This window comes from Cheilinus undulatus, linkage group 11 (genome assembly GCF_018320785.1).
Source record: "Cheilinus undulatus linkage group 11, ASM1832078v1, whole genome shotgun sequence".
Classification (NCBI taxonomy): Eukaryota; Metazoa; Chordata; class Actinopteri; order Labriformes; family Labridae; genus Cheilinus; species Cheilinus undulatus.
In genome coordinates this window covers 26,636,887-26,655,529 of record NC_054875.1, presented here as the reverse complement: position 1 = coordinate 26,655,529, position 18,643 = coordinate 26,636,887, and the positions used below count along the sequence as shown (strand labels likewise).

The window sequence follows — 18,643 nt, the reverse complement described above, 5'->3', positions numbered from 1 at the left end:
ATCATCTTCAAGAACCAACTTTTCTATTAAGTTTCGCAGCTTGTTTTGAGTCAAATGTATCAGCATCTCATCTCCGTGCTGCACGGAGCATCAATTTCATCTTGACTAGGGGCAGATCTAGGGCCCCCTGGAACCTGATCAGCTGGCCCAAATGCCTGACAATGGTCAGCTATTTCTTTTGTCAGCCATTGGTGTGGCTGTATTTTTGTTCAAGCATATTCGATTACTAAGCATAGCTTAAACTATTGTTACATCAGATTGGTTTTACTAATTTGAACACTCTAAAGTTGAGGTGTATCACCTGAATATCACCCTCATTGAAAAAAGTTTGAACACCTCTGGCGTGGATGAATATTTTGGCCTGACAATGGTGCTACATGAAAGGTTGGGTGATTACGATTAGTCAGTCAGTGGGACATTAATGTCGGTACAAATTTCCACTGTAATCCAGTCAACAGTTGTGATATATCTGTCTATATAAAATTAGGTGTCCAAAAGACAGATAAACCTTGCCACTAAAAAGCAGAGGCTGTGATGCCAAACTATTGATTTTTTTTTACTGCAAAAAGTCATATTTGACTCCAAATTTGAAAGGTAAAATCATGTTTTATTTAGATCCATGTTCTTGCCATAGAAGTTGCATGTTCTTAGATTTAAAAAACTATATCTTTGCTTTATGTCTAACATGTGAGACTCTACTTTAACTACTCTAATGATTAATAATACAGCCCTCTCTTATCATCCAAGCTGCTAATGCTAATATTATATTGTTCTGTTTTCTATCAATCATGGTTGTTATTGCTAACTCTTCACATAGCCTATAGCTATCATCATTATTGACATTATAGCAATATCCTAAAAATAAAAGAGACATTTATGGTCATGACAGCCATGAATTTGTCTGCTATTTGTTGCTTTGTTGTTTCTCTTCTCCCTCTATCAGACGGCAGATGGCTGTCAAGATGAGTCCGGTTCTGCTTGAGGTTCCTGCCCATTAAAGGGAAGGTCTTCCTTGCCACTGTAAGGCAAATACTGCTAGTCCTGAGCTGATGGAGATTAGCATTGGTCTTTATAATAACACATCAAAGAGTATGGTCTAGACCTGCCCACTTTGTGAAGTGTCTTGAGATAACTGGTTATGAATAAGGGCTGTAAAATTAAAGATTTATTAATAAGAATGACACGGCTTTTTCTATATCACAAATACAGTAGAAGACAAAAAATTAAGTAGACTTGAAAAACATTTATTTTATGTCAGATGAACCAAGAAACTGAGCGCAAACTTGTACAGAGGAAAAAAAAACAACAAAAAGATCAGTAGTGTGATTTTTATTGTTAAAGTTTAAAGAAAACCCAGCCAGTTCACAAAACCACAGGCCATGTTTACCGTTACTTATCAAGAAAAATCATTAAAGCTGCAGTTTGATTTGACCAAGTTATTATTATAAGAAAGAACACTATCCACATCTGTTGTTTGGAGACAGCAGCTCCACTATATGTCTTTTCTTGAAGTCTAAACCAGGTCAGGAAACTGATCAGTTCCATGGGAAAACAGAGAAAGCCATTGCAGGAGCATACACAAGACTGGCAGTATCAGACTGAAATTTAGAAGCTGCAGTTCACTGTGGGACTACAAAAGCAATTTAGTTAAAAGAGTGATGCCATATGACACCTTCTGCATTCACTGGGCAGGACCCTTGGCAGCATCGAACATCTTCTTTCTCCCCTCCATTCCAGACATGGCCTCCACATTCTTCCTCCAATCACTGTCCTCTACTGGCCTCTTCTGTGGAAACACAGTAGATGGTGTTAAAGCTCGGTATGAATGAGAGAAAACAGTTTTTGTTAGTGTTTTAAAGAGGCTGTGAAGTAGAGCAGGTTACAGAAAAAACTTCCTATTATCATTATTGTTTGAGCCTTTAAGACCTGTGTTGTCACCTGGGAATCCCCAATGAGAACACCATGTAACTGCACTAGTATAACTGGTTTCAAGCTCCTAATACTCTCACAGACCCAAGGATCCATGCAAGCACACACAGAGATACACACCAGCACCTGCTAATCTGCACATATTCACACACAAACAATCACTGTGACCAGTGAGCAGAACCAGCTACAAAAGCTTCTCTTCTGTGGACAATGGGATCATTGTCTTGTGAATCATACCTCCTCCACCTCACAAACACTGTAGCCACCCTGTGCAGGCCCACTACTGCACAGATTCACAAACACACCCTTCAGACACAGTCATTAGTTGTGTCCCATGACACTTTAAGCGCTGACATCATGGTGCCTGAAATTTTATCTGAGCAAGCTTGGCCTTTTACAAGTACAAAATCTAACTTTAAATGGTTTGATTGTGATTTTTTGTGCGTTAATGTGCCTCCTCCTCTCCTGCACTCACCTTCTCAGTGTCCTCTTTCTTGACAGATTTGAGGTTGGCCCGGAGGTCCATGGAGACTTTATGCTTGGAGCCCAGCAGAGAGCGGAGGATGGCATCAGCAGAAACACGAACACGCCTCAGATTAGGCCTCTTGAATTTCCCCCTGAGGTCCAGCACCTTGATGTTCAGGTCTTTTATCTGGAACATGAAGTTTAGTCAGGACTGAACGGAATGAACAGCACATGTTCCTGCTCTTCCTATGTTGATAAGAAAAGCATAAGGCAGGGAGAGAAGCAGCGAAAACCAGAGCAGAACAGGCATCGACAGCAACAGAATGACACTGATTAAGTCAGAAGCATAATGAAGGAAAGGCTGGGGTGGAGGAGGTTTGCAGATCAGCTTGCAGAGAGAGTGTCAGAGCATAGCCAGGCTAGAGCAGTTTAAATAAGGCAGCATGAGGGTGATTTGCTAATAGCATGCTCAGAGCAAATCAGCTGGCCATCAGATGGTGATGGCTTGCATAAGATCAGCTGATCTCAATTATGGCAGCACTCGACCCCATGGAATATCTGAACTAACGCTATACATTCTATTTATGCAACATTGTATTTGATAAAGATACTAGGAATTACAACTTTGCCCATACAGCACAGAAAAATACAAGGAAAGTGCTGTGTACCTCACGTGTGTTGAGCATGACTTTAGCTTCAATGTCATATCGCTCCTCATCCACCACATCTATCTTGGCATGAAGCTCTCTGCAGAGGTCCTGTAAAAACAGACACAAAACACACATACTCTTACACACACACACACGTAGAATGTACTTTTTATTAGTTACAGAAGACAAAATGCAGGTTACAGTTTCTCAAATGCAATAATTTTGCCAGGGAAAGTTTACATCTATGTATCTGGAAATTCTTCAATTCCCCCCGAAACCAGTAGACTCAATGTACAAAAAGAGCATATAGTTCTCTGAATTCCATCAATTTGCAAGAGAGATAGCAATACATATTCAGTTTAATTGCTTTTTATTCAAAGAGTGGGGGGTTGGGTTAGGTTAGCAGGTGGGAGGGGTAAAGAATGAAAAGACTATCAGAGAATTTGATGTTTGAGGATGAGTCACCTGCAGCTGTGCAAGGCTGAGGCCACCAGTGTTTAAAGGAGGAGCTCTCTCCGACAGATACTTATTTTTCTCCTCCTCTTTGACCAGGATCTCCTGTTCCAATTCCTCCTTGGCTTTTGCCACCATCAAGCTCTGCACAGAACAGGATGTCATTTCAGTGTCATCATGTTACACAAGATACCCAAGATCCCATTAAAGCAAACAAGCAAAGCAAGTTTATGTTTTCTAACATACAAATGGAAGCTTTCAGGTCACAGTGAAAATGCTTCGCAACCCCTATTATAGGAGCTCTGCTGCCATCCTGTGGTCAAAAATATGTATTACTTTATCAAAAACTTGTTTTGAGAAGATTCTGACATTTGCCAAAGTTTTCTCATCTGTGATTTGTTCTTAGATAAGAAACAAACCTAAGAACACTCTAGAGCGGTGGTTCGTAACTGTGGGTCGTAACTTCCATGTCTGCTGGAAAAAATGTGGCAAAAATCTGTGATAACTGGTAAATTTTTGTCTTTTCCTTACGATTTCAACTTTGTTATGTCCTTTCCCCCAGATAACAAAGCTGGCTCTCCCAAGACAATAACAAAAACTTCTTGAAAAACTACCAAATTTCTGTGCTGTCTCGTGAAAATGGAGTCAAATGAAATGTTCCTTCATGTTCTTGTGTAATGATGTGCTTTTAAACATGGTTGTTCTGTCCTGTCTCTTTGTTCAGTTACATTTTGTTCCATTTAGGGTACAAATTGCAACATTTGTCATTAAATGAATTTCAGTGGTTAAACACTTAGAAATCTGGGTCCCCCTAACTTGTAAGGGGGTAGTGGTAGGTTCTGATGCCTGCCCAGATGAGAACCACTGCTCCAGAGCACTCTTACAAACATTTGAGTGCTGAAGTGACAGGATGAAATGTTACGTTTTGCACTTAATAGCACTCAGATATGAAAGATAAAGAATTGAACAATGAAAAAAATCAAAATTTCAATTACATAATACAGCATTTTTTTAAATCAATATAACACTGTTGTATAATTAAATAATATGCACACATACATGGCCTGAATATAGTCAAGTATTACACATGCAGTGTTTGATCCTAAAAGCATATTTTTAATTTTTGAGTACATATCACATGATTTGAAGTTGTTTTCTATAATTATTAGACATTTATTTCAAACAAAAACTTCGTCACACACAGGCATTTAAAGTGTTTGAAAATGATGATGTTTCACCAATGTAAAGCATCCTGTTTTAGAATAATTATCTTTTAATCAAATCCTATTCACTTTGAAAAACAAAACATAAAGACAGATTGAATATTTTTCTTATTACAGCATGCTGCAGCATGATTCCCCATCTGAACGAGTGGTTTCATCCAGTTAATGTGTTTGTAGCACATATATTTCATATCTACCACTGGTGCTAAAAATATAATTAAATCTCCCTCTATTGGTGTTATCTCTAATTTGCAATTGCTTTTTTGTGTTTGTTTGTTTTATCCAACTTGGATGTTTCTGACATAGTGTTATCTTCTCACCTCTGTCCTTGCGCACAGCCTTTATATGCCCTTATATGGGCATATAAAGGTTGTTTCTCTCTGCTAATCAGGAGCTTATGATCACCTAGCAATTATCTACTTAGGAACACAGGTGAAAACAATTCAGCAGTTTAAGAACATGTCATGAATCCCATGTAGGTTTCTCTTAGAAATTTTCTTAAGAACAAATATCATTAGCCTCAAAGCATAATTGCTTCAATAATTTTCTGTCCAAATTGTAATATTTGCTAACTCTACTAACACTGCTGATTCACTGTGCCTTATTGCCTATACCCTCAGCCAATCAGAGTGCTTGTTACTGCCCATATTCATTAGTCATCTATTAATTATTATGAATTAAGTCACTATCATTTGTTATGTAGTCCTTGTTGTGGCTTTTCTTTTTCTAGAAACTTTTTCACACATCTGGTAGAACTTAGTGTTACAGTATAATTAAAAAAAAACACCTATGCATTTGCCAAAATGTGTTTTTTCTTTATTTCTGAAAACCTTAAAATATGACTTAGGCAATTATGCTATGAGGCTAATAATATAAGAAAAATCTCAGGAAGATATTGGTGAATGAGGCCTGATAATATCTCTTACCTTGAGCATAAGCTTCCTTGAAGCTGAGATCTTTGGTTTCCTCTAAATGGAAAACATAAATCAGCACATTAAACATAACTACTATGTAAGTAATTCCCTTGCAGTTTAAAATGATATTTATTTTTACGATTTTGTTATAAGAGGAAATTCTATTCACATTCATGAATGATTAAAAACACTCTTACCTCTTGCCTGTGAAATAAAAAATGAACAAGATTAAGGAAAAGGAAATTAAAAAGGAAAGATAACTTATAACAAAGCTCAGAAATATTGATTCAGCCTTTGTGTATGTTTAGAAGTGATTATATGGTCTATTTTAATAACACTCACATATGCTCGGGCATCCTGCTGATGAGATCTCACTGGAAGAGAGACAGAAGAGAAACACAAACACACTGAACAGTTGTTGATGTTTGTTTGTCAGCTCCTGCAGGGACAGAGCTGCTTCATTAGCACACTTTCTAAATTTGGGTTTCATTTCAGTGTATTAAGTCTGTCAGCAGGCAAATAATGCATCGTTTTACACACAGAGCTACATCCTACTGCTTGTCGACACTTTCCTGACATTCAACCATCATACTTAACAGAATGAGGCCTCTGCTCATAAAACAAATTGCATTATTAGTGCTTGCCATGTTCTCAGAGGGGTAGTTTTTCACTGGACCTGCACTGTAGGTATGAGAAGACTTAGGTCAGTATTCTGATTTAAATAAGAACTTGTTAGGTGGAAAAAAAGATAAAATCATAACATGACATCTGGATTAAAGAGCTATAAGGAAATAGCAAACAATTACCAAAATAAAGTATTTGATTTGCATTTGAAGTATGAGCTTTAAGTTTATCCTCCTGAGATCAGAGCTTTTATTGATGTGCATTTTTGATATCTCCTACTTATTTGGGATAAGAAGGACCTGATTAGTATAATAACTAAACATTGTACCTCAACAACAAGTAGTTTTAAAAAAAAATTGATGTCCTCATATGAGGACAGTAGGTCTACTTTACTGTTTAACACAATATGGGCAGTTCTACCAAATTGGTGCAAGGATTGGGTAAGAAAGTAGGCTTATTTATTCCCTAATTATTTTCTATCTTGTCTTGGTAGATAAATCTACCATGGAAATACATCCCAGACAAATAGAAATCTCATTTTACCTACACGCTAGTCGCATTTATACTAACTTTTACTAAAAATGTTCGCTCTTTCCAAAATCTGCCCAATCTATATTAACTTTTTTTATACCATTAAAAAGCCCCAATGTCCTCATACGAGTACTTCCTGTTTAGTGGTTTTGTAGCTTATTTCTGTTGATAAAACATGTCAAATTTGCATGGCATGTCAAACTACGAATAATAGCAGACACATATAAACAAGTTTTGATCCTAAAATTTGAAGAGTTTTTATACCTTGAACAATTTTGTATCCAGAGCGGAGTACTTTGGTTGGAATGGCAGCCATTGGCACTGATAATTTTAATATTCTAATATTGTAATGGCAGACAGAGTGTCCATGAATGAGGCTAACAGGTCAAATTTGAGCTAAATTAGGAGTAATGGTGCAGGGAACCCAAAATGTAACATCCTCATATGATGATGCTGGGACATAAGAGGTTTAAGTTATGTGACAGTTTTTGCTGATTATAAAATAGACTAAAATGAATACAGATGCTTTTCTGTAAGCCACAAAAGTCAGTCATTTGTACTGATAAATTTTAAATTGTCTTTCTTAAAGGTCAAATATAATGCAAAATACACTTTTTCAGACCTTTCTAACAAAATGATGTGCACCTGGCTTGTCCACAGTCCCCCCAAGAATCAGATAAATCCATTACCCCCCTCCCTCTTTCTCCATCTTTCAGAAAATGTGTGCTGAAACAAGCTGTTCTCAGATTTTCCCCTCATGATGTCATGTGGGGAGTTAGCACCACCCCCAGGTTTGGTTGGCCCTCCTCACCCAAACTGGGAGAGCCACATCCATTAAGCCACATCCATTTCCTGAGAGGGGTGTGGTCAGGGGAAGAGTCAGAAAGCTTATCACCATTTAAGGCCACAGACACAGAAACAGCTCGTTCTGGCCAAAACAGAGGGGTTTTTTAGACATGCAGAAATCCTATACTGGAGTGTTTTTTCAGCAGCAACCTTCACAGACATGTTTTGGGGACCTCTGACACCAACATAAACAGGCGTTAAAGGAGTAAAATATGTCACCTTTGATGCCTGTTACTGCTTCTATAGGTAGGTGTCGGACAAAGCAGTTTACAGCATGTCAAAGAAAGAGTCTTTTTTTAAGATTTTCCACCACAAATATCCACAGTAGGCTGATACACAGTGCAATTTCAAGAGGAGATATATACACCCTTAGACATTAGACAAAGGGATTCACTGTTCTAGCTTTGAAAGTAAACCCAATGGATTAACAGAGGCAAAAACTTAAATCAGAGGGGGAATGCAGGGTTGTTGGAGTGTGCATATCTGTTTAGTGTGCATTTGAGTTTTCCTGCTGTGCTGTGCTCTCTCATGCTTCTGCAAAGCCGTAACACTGAGAAGTGGTAGGTATTAATTACGACACTGCTGCAGAATTTCAGTTACTGCCATTGAGGAAAGATCATACAGTATTTTATGGTACAACTCTTCAGTAACTACTCAGTATTTTGAATATATTTGAAATAAAATACTTTTATTTTAAGTGAGGTTTACAGGCAAGTAATTTTACTAATACTTACGTACATTTTGATCAAAGTAACTGCACATTTTCTCGACTACAATAGTCTTTTACTTTTTGATCTCACCTAAAGCTGTCTTGTCTATTCCTCCCTATGTTTTCACTTATATTACCACTAACGCCTCCTCTCCCTCAGCCTCTACCCCCTCTGCCCTTTAACAAATCACCAAACAATTTACAGCACTCGTATATCTATGTCTCACCTCATCTCACCCTTTCTCGTTTTTATGTCTGTCTCCTGCTTTAATAGTCGTTTCCCCGTTAACGATGACGCCCCCTAAGATCTCCCAGTATGTTGGGGTTACGAGCTGCTCCAGCAGATTAGGAAAATTCCTGCCTGATAGCCATCCCTCATCCATCTCTCCCGCCTCTCATCCCCATCTTTCTCCTCAGGATTATCTCGGGGAGAGGAATTTAGAGTGGCCTGTCTCCCCAAATAGACCAGGGGACATCTGATAGACAGCTGTGGAGGGTGATTGTGCTCTGGGGTGCCCGGGTGGGATCAGGGATGAACTGCCAGTAACTCATGGATGCTTATGAGCCTGTGTGGTGCAGCCAAGTTGGCAATTAATATAAAAGGCCCGAGGTGTTTTGGAAAGTTTGCGTCAGCATCAGGTTTTAAAAGAGCTTCTTCTGCTATGCATTTAAGGCAAGTAGTTGGCATTATTTCATTTATGGTTTAGGGAAAACCTCAACCATGGCAAAAACAGGCAGAATAGTCAAAATTACATAAGGCTTTATAGCTGTCAAATCTTTATAAAATCTATCTTCAGACTGAAACATGAACCAGCAGTTCTCCCGCAACTTTCCCAAGAGCTTCAATTATAAGCCAATAAATCCTGGGGCCATGAGGCCAGTTTTTAACAGATTGGTTGAACAAATACTATGAAAATAATAGATTTTAATCTCCCTTTCTTTAGTTTGTGTGTCCTGTTTCATAAAAAGGAAGAAAGAGGCCAAACTTCACACTTAAAAAACCATACACAGCACACCAACGAAGCACTCTTACCAGTGTCAGGAGCAGGAGAGACAGAGAGATGGGGCAACAGCAGAGGCAGGACGGACAGATCAGAGATGACACCAACGATATGGTGTCCCTCTATTTAACCACCGCGCCCCCCTCATTGTCTGGCTCCCTCTTTCTCTTTTGTTAGTGGAAGCTATTATTAGTAAACCCCATCTCTCTTACTGCCTAATCTTGCTCTTTCCATTTGTCTCTCAGAAGATTCATAATAACCAGCAGTCAGAGCCGGGGGCTTTGGCCTCACATGACAGGAAGATGAATGCAGCTCTGGTCTGGTGATGAAGCACAGGATAGAGGATTTATATTGATAACAGTCAAAGATAGTCCAAGGAGGGAACTAGAACTGAATCAATTTGGGAGAAAAAAAGCTCATAGTGGTCAAGAGCTGGAAGAAATGCCTCTTTGCTGTTAGACAGTGTTTTAGCCTCAAGAGATAACATCACTTACTAGGTGCAGATGCGTCTACATTCACAAAACTTTTTGGGAGAGAACTGATCTGCTTGTTTTTAACCCTATTATTTTTTTTGATAGATGTACTGTACCTTCTAATCTAAAAAATAGATAAGCACCCGTCCTTTCTATTTCATGGTGCCCAAATTATGAATTCTGGCAAACCATTTTTTTTTTTTGCCTCTCTCCTTCCTTTTTGGTCAAAAGTCCTAAAAAGTGGAGTCACGTCAAATTCACTGCCTAAGAAAAGCTAACACAAAAAACATACTCATGCTGCTTTTAATCAGCCTCTCCTATTTAATTTGGTCCTAATAAACAAATGTCAGCACCAAGATGCTCAACTAAGATGGCTAGCATCGCAGACATTTATCAATTCACTACAAGGAACATTTAAATTGTTTATGGAGCTCAAAGACTCTCTTACTCATTCATCTCTCCCTTCCTCCACTCTTTCTCTTTTCCTGCTTAATTCTGTCATCCTTTCTCCTGCAGTCAGCCTGTTGTTTCCATGTGGATGCTGCAACCCTCCTCCACCCCAGCCACCTCCATTCAGTTTATCAGCATCTTGTCCAGATCCTCATAGGTCTACTGCTCATCCTGCATACCTTAGTCTCCTCCTTCAAGCCACCTCATTGGTTTCCCGGTCCACCTTATCAGAAGTCTACTTCTCATCTGACCCTTCATCTCTAATCAACACCACCACCAGTGTCTAGCCTCCACAGGGGGGTATCCTATTCCTGCCGTTTGCCTCACTACCCCTTCAAGACCATAGCACTGTTAAGTTGTCTTGTGATCATTTGTTTAATTCTATTGCAAAGAGGACATTATTTCCTCCATATTTGTGTTTTTATTTATGGGACTTTGGCCTCTTCATGTCAGAGCCATATAAAAAAAGATAAACATTTCACCTTGCTAAAAAGAATCTATAGGTGTGTTACATGTGCAAAATCACACAGCTCAAATGTCAGAGTTTTTAAAAGTAACTTACAGAAGAAATCATAAAGTTAGCACGCCACAATTTACACGGTAGCGTTATGTTTTCAGATTTTCCAATATAGTTTGCAGATTATAAACTGTGTGACTATGGTTGAGGGGAATACTTACTGAAAGTATAATGCATACAAATGCAAAAGAAACTTCTGTAGATTTTCAGAACAGAGACTACTGTTGTATGTTTTATGGAGTTCCACAAGGCTCCATGCTTGGACCAAGTCTTTTTACATTGTATATGCATCCTCTGGGTAACATGAAGAACTGCTCCGCAGATTTCCATTGCTACACAAATGAGACACAACTGTATCAGTGAAGCCTGATTTTATAAGGTATTGTGCAGAAGGCATGTTTTGGGACAAAAAAGTAAGGCATGTAATGGCAAGTATGCCTGCCTGAGGGCTGCATTGTGCAGGAAAGAGGAATGACACATCCCTATGCTCTGGATACCGTCGCATGTTAATAGGGGCATGAGAAAATCTGTTGACAAAATAACAAAGCCTGTACCCTTAGTACAGAGTAAGGGTAGATGTGGTGAGAACTGTCCAGATGGGTAGTGGGGTTGCCATGAGCCCTTGGTTGTGTTGTGGATATACCAAGGTCCTGAAAACCACTGATGGTCTATCACCAGGGGTTAAAAGGACTGGACAAAGAAAATTTAGTTAGGTTTGACCTTGGCCAATGACTCTGGCTGCCTTTCCTTCCCTTTCAAGTCCCGGGGCTGTGGCATATTGGGCCTTGTGATTTATCCTTGGTGATGTACATGCCTGAAGTTCTCTGCTACTTCACTCAGACAAGACTGGAGTTATCGTGCTTGGCCTCAAACACCTCAGAGAGACTTTTTTGAATGATAATACTGCCCTTCGTGACACCAAGACTCGCATCCAGCACCAATGTGAGAAATCTAAGAGTTCTATTTGATCAGGTTATATCCTTCAATACCCATATTAAACAAATTCTGAGGACAGTTTTTTTCTACCTTCACAACATCCTTCAAATCAGACAGATCCCATCTTGTATTGAGGAAAAAAAAAACTAAGTTGTATTATTGTAGTTCTCTTTTATCATGCTGTCCTAGTAAGTCTCTAAAAACCCTTCAACTGGTCCAAAATACTGTACAAGCACAAGGAAAAGAGATCATATTACTTAATTATAGATTCTCTGCTCTGGCTTCCTATAAAATATAGAATAGAACTACCATTAAAAGTAGGCTTAAAACTAACCTTCTTGATAGGCTCAGGCCTGCACTCAGGCATCCCCTAGTTATGCTGCTATAGGCTTCGACTGCCAGGGGTTATGGCACACTGAGCTATTATCTCTCTTCATCTCTGTACGTATTGTTATCATATATCACTAACTGGGAGTCTTCATGTACCAGCTAAGTCCTGGGGCCTCCTCAGCCTTCATGTCCCATAGGTTCCTCTGGATCAAGGATTTGGACAGCCTACTGTTGTGGACTCGCCTAACTCCAACTACTACAACATCTTAGCCTTACATCTATTATTACCTTTTTAAATGTAAACATGAATCTAAGAACTGCTTAACCCAAGGTGCTTTAATTACTTTGATTTTTTCTTTCTTCTTGAAAGTCTTTCTATCCTGCTGAAAAAGTTTGGGAACCACTGTACAGATGCCAAACAGAGAACTTCCACTCAGTCAAAGACAGAGAGCCCTCTAGTGGTTTAACCGTCATACAACAGACAGCAGCTTCATTTGGTGAAGCTTCAGAAAAATGTGACTCATAATCTGACCTGTAATCTTGGGCTCTGTTCAAAGAAATGCAAACATAAATGCTTTGTTTTTCCAAAGGCACTGATATACTAATCAAGTAACTATCCAACTGTCATAACACTGATCTCACCATAAGGCAAACATTACCCTGAGGCCTAGGAATAGGTTTCTAAAATTGCAGATAACTGTACATATGTGTTTATGTGCTGAGAAAACTAGATACACTGGATAGAGGTTGTGATGTTTAAACAGGGCATTCCTCTAAGCAGTGCAAGGACACACACTCTAAAAGGACTGGTTTTAAGGCGGCATTACACAGAACCACCAGCGGGTGCATAAACTTGCACATCCCCTTCAAATACACTATTCTGTATATTTACACCTGAACCACACACTGAACCACACAGGCTGTTTTTGACCAGCAACCATCCATCACTGGGTGTCTCTGCTCTTTGCAGTGTTCCTGGTCCTGTGCTGACTCATACGGTGTGGCTAGCTTTGGGGTTTTCCACAGTAATGAGAGAAGTCACTACACAATCGAGCCTTTATTCTTGACCTGCACTGAGGCCCACATACACACACATAAACACACACTTACAAAAGATGCTTGAATGAACAACATACGCTCGCTAACGCTGAGGAGAATCTCCTGATGCTGAGGCCCTGTCTGAATTTCTTGCTGGTTCGTGTGTAAACCTCCGTAGGTGAATTTGTGTGGGTGGATGTTTGTGTGCACATGCCTCAGGCTCGCTGTGCTTCTCATTAGTCCTCTGAACAAAAGGTGTCCTGACTTCAGCATTCACGCAAGAGCAGGAGAGCAATGCCATGGAGTTGTGTGTTTACCAGAGGCTGTAACAGGAAGGTTACGCCACAACTGGAAACAGATGAGCTTAGCAATTAATGGCCTCAACCTTAAATTAATCACAGATTCATGTTTCATTCTCAGAGACATCATATGTTACAGATAGAGAGGAGGACAAACAGTTTTCTCAGGAATAAAAAGTTAAATATCTCAGCCCTTTATGATTACTGACAATAATATATTTAATATTTTGTATGGTGTAATACTGTACATGGTTTCAGCAATTATGTATAATAATGTGCAATGGGTATGAGCAAAATACTTCATAAGCTTCGGGAAAACATGCAAATCGGTGAAGTTTTAAACAATAGTTATCAAAGCTTGTCAGACAGTTAGCACACTTACAAGCAGCTAGAAAAAGTCAAATCATCATGTCAGACTGACTTAAACTGTACTTTTAAAATGCATTTAAACATATTCGTCCAACTACAGTTGTACAAAATTAAATTGCTTGAAGTCAGACCAACACAGACAATGTAGCTGCATAATACTAAAATGTAGCAGGAGTGTCATTGACATCTGCCTTTGGTTGTAACTGCAAGCTAAAGATTGGGTCTTTATCTCCTGTCATATTGTAGAGTAGTATGCATGAAAAGCACAGGGCTGCAAAGTTTGACATACAACTGGTAACTGCTTGTTAACTTGTTAGTGAGGTTAACAGGAAAATGGTCCACAATGTCACTGAAAGGGGGCATATCACCATCTACCAGCAGAGGTGAACATGCTCCCATCATAAATCAATTCTTCCACTGTGTGTGTACACTAGGACAAGGACAGTAATCAAGTTAAAAACCCCTTACCCACAAATTCCTCATACTGTGTCTGCAGAATTGCACGTGCACCATGGTTTCACTCTGACTGACAGCAAAGACCCTCACTGGATGCATTTCCTAAGTCACAACCTTGAGCAGCTAGAGAAGAAGAAGATCACGAGAACTATTAGTTCACGCTGGAATTGTGAGATCTTGTGATAGATATTGATTTCGTTGCCTTTCTGAGGCTGATTTGCTCTTCACTTCAATATTACGCTGAGATTTTTCTTTTTTTTTTGCTAAAGGTAACAGTGAGCTTGGCAGGCCGGTGTTGTTGTAGTTTAGGAACAGTGGAGCTTGTTGGTGGACAAAACTCAAGCTGAGGCCAGTTGGAAAAAGAGGAAAAAAACATCTCCACCAAAAAGCCTTTCAGTGTGGTTCTTTTTCCTCTTTCAATAAAGAAATGCTATCCAGATCTTATAAAACTGACACTTTACTATAGCCACATCTGAGCTAATTGCTATGGGCAGAGGCGGACTTTACCATTAGGCACCAGACCTTAAGGGGCTCTGTGAACACATAGTTCATTTAACCCTTTCTCCTACACCAGCCGCTGGTATTTTGAGGGGTAAATACACTCATTGAAATCTAGAATTATTGAGAAAACTTGGTTATGCTGTAGGGGTGTGAAGAGCAGCGATAAATGATAAAATGTAAATTAGGTTAGGACTTTTTGTGAAGTCTGATTTTTTTTTTTTTTACTTTTCAATATGAAAAACGGCTAAAAAAAAGTCCATTGGAGTGATTATTTCACCAAATACTTGATATTTAATATTATACAAATATACTAGCAAATATATTGATTAGGTCACTCCCTGAGAGGTTTTAGTTGGTAAAACATGACCAGAAATGGAAAATAAAAAATCCCAAATGAAACAAAGATGGTTTCTTTGGGAAACTGTTATTTGTTAGTAAAATAACACGATAAATTCAGTATTCTCTGGTGCCATTTGGTTTTCATTTACCCCTTTAGTGTCTCCAAATGGATTTTTTGCAATCCGCCAAGACATTTCTATTTAGAAAACATTGTTAGCAGTCATTTTTGGTTTAACATCAAGTTATGAAAGGGTTACTCTTATAAACAAGAATTTACTGGGGAGAATAATGGATGTGGAGGGCCCCATACAAGTTTCCCCTTTGGCCCCAAAATAGTTAAGTCCACCTCTGGCTACCGGTTTGCAATACAATCAAACCCTGCCTGTAGCTATGTTCTCCTCAAATGCACCGAATGGTCCGGTCCTTTCTCAGACCTGCCACAATCATTCAAACCTGGAGCTTTGCAAGATGGATCACCCTGATGACAGACATGGAATCTGAGCGAACCATCTGCTTTGCAAGGTTAAGTTCTAGCTGTAGCTTGACTTTCCTGTGAAGGTAAAAGAACTGACAAATGCGTTTTCATAAAAGCAAGACGGACTTAAAAAAGTGCCTCCAGTTCCGCCAGTGCTACAAAAATGTCTCGATATTAAAAGAGAATTTAAAAAAAAAAAAAAATCAAGGCACAAAGGGTAAAGTGTTCGCAATTTCTGTCCCATCTTTTCCTTATGAGGTGTCTCCACAGTGACCTCATGCTATGAGGTCATCCTGACAGGAAAATAAATGCCAGCCATGAAGACTGTTTATCCCGTCTTTGTATAACAGAAGAATTAAGTCATGTAGGAATAAACTGAGTGTCTGTAACTCTTTTCTCTGCTGTAATCCATATTCTTTGATGGTTGTGCGGTCATCCCATTTTTGCTTCGTAGACAGATCCGGTGGCCTTTTCTTCTCTCTTTTCTTCCCCAGTTTGGCTGGTTCATCCGAAGAAGAAGGGAGCTGAAAAAATAAATAATTGTAACTTTATATATTTGACACTGCAGCAGCTGATTGGGATTCTGTCAGTGCACTTGTAGTGACTTATATTACTGTTACCACAGAGACTAAGTTAATTTGGGCGCTTGACTTCTGCAGCTCTCTTAAGGAAGCTTGGCAGTGGATTCCTGGACTCTGAGCTCATAGTTCAGACATTCGGTTCATGAACATTTGCGATTTCGGTGACCAGATTCAGTAAATAACACTGGTGTCATGGGTGCCACTGATTGTGTCCTAGTAGCCAGAAAAAGTATGAATTACTCAGCTTTGGCCACCCTGAATGTCCAATTGTCTCCCTGTTAGTGAAATGAGTAAGTGTTTGTGAGAGTGTGTGTTTAAAAATACTCGGCTGCCTAGTGAGGGAGAGGCAGGCAGATGTTATTTTGGAGGTTCACATTGCGATGTAATTATGACCTCCAGCAAGAGAGCGAGAAGGCTGCACTATAGTTTAGGCTCATTATGATCATAGCAAAGAAAAGCTGACATGATTTTGATCCAATAGGGGAATATCTCAAAACCACAGTGGCTATTAAAAACTTCATTCACTAGTTTTGCTTCGTGTTTTTTAGGTTCCTCTGAGCCATGTGCCACTTCAGTCCCTAGAGTCTGTGTGTTTTCATTCCATCCAATCAGAGCATCAGCTTGTTACCATTAGCACTCCATCAACCACAGGAGGGGAGATTATCACTGAAGTTGGCGGCTGCACCCTGTGGAGACTTTTGGACCTTTGATGACAACTGTTTGACAAGGAGAACAACTAATACCTTTAAACTTGAGGTGCTAAAGTGACGCTTTGATTTGAGCTTATGTGTCACTATTTTGATGCTAGATGTAAATCTGAGACATGGCAGATAAGGTGGTGTGTGTCTGCCTTCACACCAAAATTATTAATAGTTTAGTTTAAAGCCACTGAGGAGTTTTTTTCCCCTACTAGTCATGAAATAGGCTGAAATGAATACTGGTGTATCTCTATGAGCTATAAAACCAAAAGAATGCATCATCCACAAAACTTAGTTTTTCTTTACGGTGATTTTTAATGCCTGATGAAATCACTGCCAGGGGGTAGGTGTCAAACAAAGCTTAGACCCCTTTGTTTTAAGTCTCAGTGGCAAAGATAAGAAAGTTAGTGATATATTTTAGAATTACAAACAAGCAGGATGAGGATTGTGTTGTATGAAAGCAATAGTTGCTTTGTCCAATCTAAACCAACCAAAGGCTCCTCACAGGAGCTTTAAATAAATAATTTTAACATTCGATACCTGTTTGATAAATTTGATAGCAGATTTGTTTTCTCAAATTTCAGCCTTCAAGAAAGACTTACCAGGTCACAGCTCCTCCTCGTCCCCTGTGCTCCCCAGGTGTGCAGAGGACAGGTGCCTGTTCCTCCCTATCTGTACGGCCTGCAGGTTCTTATAGCGCACTAGCGCCAGGGCGATCTCCGCGTTCCACGCCGTCCCCTCCTGCGGACACCGAAAGTCAATCTCTTGCCCTGTTACCATAACCACCGTGAAGTACACCAGTCCTCGCTTGTACTCCACACAGTCCACCGTGGCCATGCGCTCAAATCGGAGCTCTTTGGCTTTGGAGCTCCACGCTGAGCTCGGAGCATCACTCCTTCCTCCGCTTGAGCCTTTGCAGTTGTGCAGACGCAGTCCTTCCTCTGTGAGCAAGCAGCGCTTCTTCTTCCACAGCTGGAGCAGCCCGCTGCTGCGCTTCTCCAGCAGCCCGTCTCTCATCACTTTGGCCGGGAGAGACATTGCGCGCCGAGCCGGAGTCTTCAGACGGAGTAACTCAAGAAGTCTTCGGGAATGATTAACCCATTCAGTGCATATCTCAAATATTACTGTAAAACCTAAAGTGGGCCTTGGTGAGTTTAACACCGGAGCGATCTCTAGCAAATGTTATCCGATTCAGGGACTCATTCACTCTGCATGTAAACTATTATCTGTGCGTAATGACAGCACGCCGTGGAGACTGGAAGGCTGGTCCGACTGGATATGTTTGAACATGCCCGGCTCCTCCGTGGACCTTCTCCCACTTACACGAGCACCCCGCCCCCTCCTGGTGACGGCAGGAGGAGATCGGGGATGTTAGTGCATTTTATGGCACACTGTTTGATGTTGGCGAACAGTAGACGGGTTGGTTCAAACACCTCTAAATTCAGTCACAGTGTACCTGATAGAAAAAAACTGATACACACCTGTCTGAATAAATAAACGGACGTGAAAGTAAACTAATAAAGGTGTGTTAGATCACATTTATCTGCCCTGACAAGTTATAAAGTATTCCTAAATACTTACGCAAGCACATCCTCATCACCTCTTATTTGAATAAAAACATCCCAAAGTGATTTTAAATATGAAATATGTCTCAAGGCACGTGACTTGAAAAGTCATCAGTCCCAAACTTTATAGATATATTTTTTGTCTATGCCATTTCACCATGCCATTGTGATCCAATATTTTATTGATTAAATATAGGTCTATCGGCCTAATTGGACCTCCACCTTTTTTTTTCTAAATGAGGTTCTATTGGGGCTTTTTGAGGGATTTAGG

At 39.8% G+C, this 18,643-nt stretch overlaps 2 protein-coding genes across 3 annotated transcripts; both read right to left on the bottom strand.

The window, feature by feature from the left end:
- Positions 1-1,271: 1,271 nt before the first annotated feature.
- On the bottom strand, positions 1,272-9,499 carry tnni1a (troponin I type 1a (skeletal, slow)). Of its 2 annotated transcripts, XM_041800322.1 has the most exons (8): positions 9,378-9,499; positions 5,977-6,008; positions 5,832-5,838; positions 5,647-5,688; positions 3,510-3,641; positions 3,063-3,152; positions 2,405-2,581; positions 1,272-1,786 (listed from the first exon to the last, which is right to left on the bottom strand). In XM_041800322.1, the coding sequence occupies exons 2-8, from the start codon at positions 5,988-5,990 to the stop codon at positions 1,682-1,684; spliced, it is 567 nt and encodes a 188-aa protein (XP_041656256.1). In that variant the 5' UTR covers positions 5,991-6,008; positions 9,378-9,499; the 3' UTR covers positions 1,272-1,681. The 2 variants fall into 2 exon arrangements, with proteins under 2 accessions (XP_041656256.1, XP_041656257.1); XM_041800323.1 differs by lacking the exon at positions 9,378-9,499 and having other exon boundaries at positions 5,977-6,296.
- A 3,611-nt stretch (positions 9,500-13,110) lies between these two features.
- Positions 13,111-18,067, bottom strand: phlda3 (pleckstrin homology-like domain, family A, member 3). The gene is made up of 2 exons (XM_041800324.1): positions 17,410-18,067; positions 13,111-16,052 (listed from the first exon to the last, which is right to left on the bottom strand). Exon 1 carries the CDS (start codon positions 17,843-17,845, stop codon positions 17,414-17,416), a length of 432 nt encoding a protein of 143 aa, XP_041656258.1. The 5' UTR covers positions 17,846-18,067; the 3' UTR covers positions 13,111-16,052; positions 17,410-17,413.
- Between the last annotated feature and the right edge of the window lie 576 nt (positions 18,068-18,643).

Bases quoted from the DNA above. Each gene is read 5' to 3' on its own strand.
- tnni1a (XM_041800322.1), bottom strand. The intron at 3,153-3,509 runs GTGACTCATCCT...CTGTTTTTACAG, and splicing joins TCAGCCTTGCACAGCTGCAG to GACCTCTGCAGAGAGCTTCA. The intron at 1,787-2,404 runs GTGAGTGCAGGA...GTGTTTCCACAG, and splicing joins AGAAAGAGGACACTGAGAAG to AAGAGGCCAGTAGAGGACAG.
- phlda3 (XM_041800324.1), bottom strand. From the start codon at position 17,845: ATGTCTCTCCCGGCCAAAGTGATGAGAGACGGGCTGCTGGAGAAGCGC.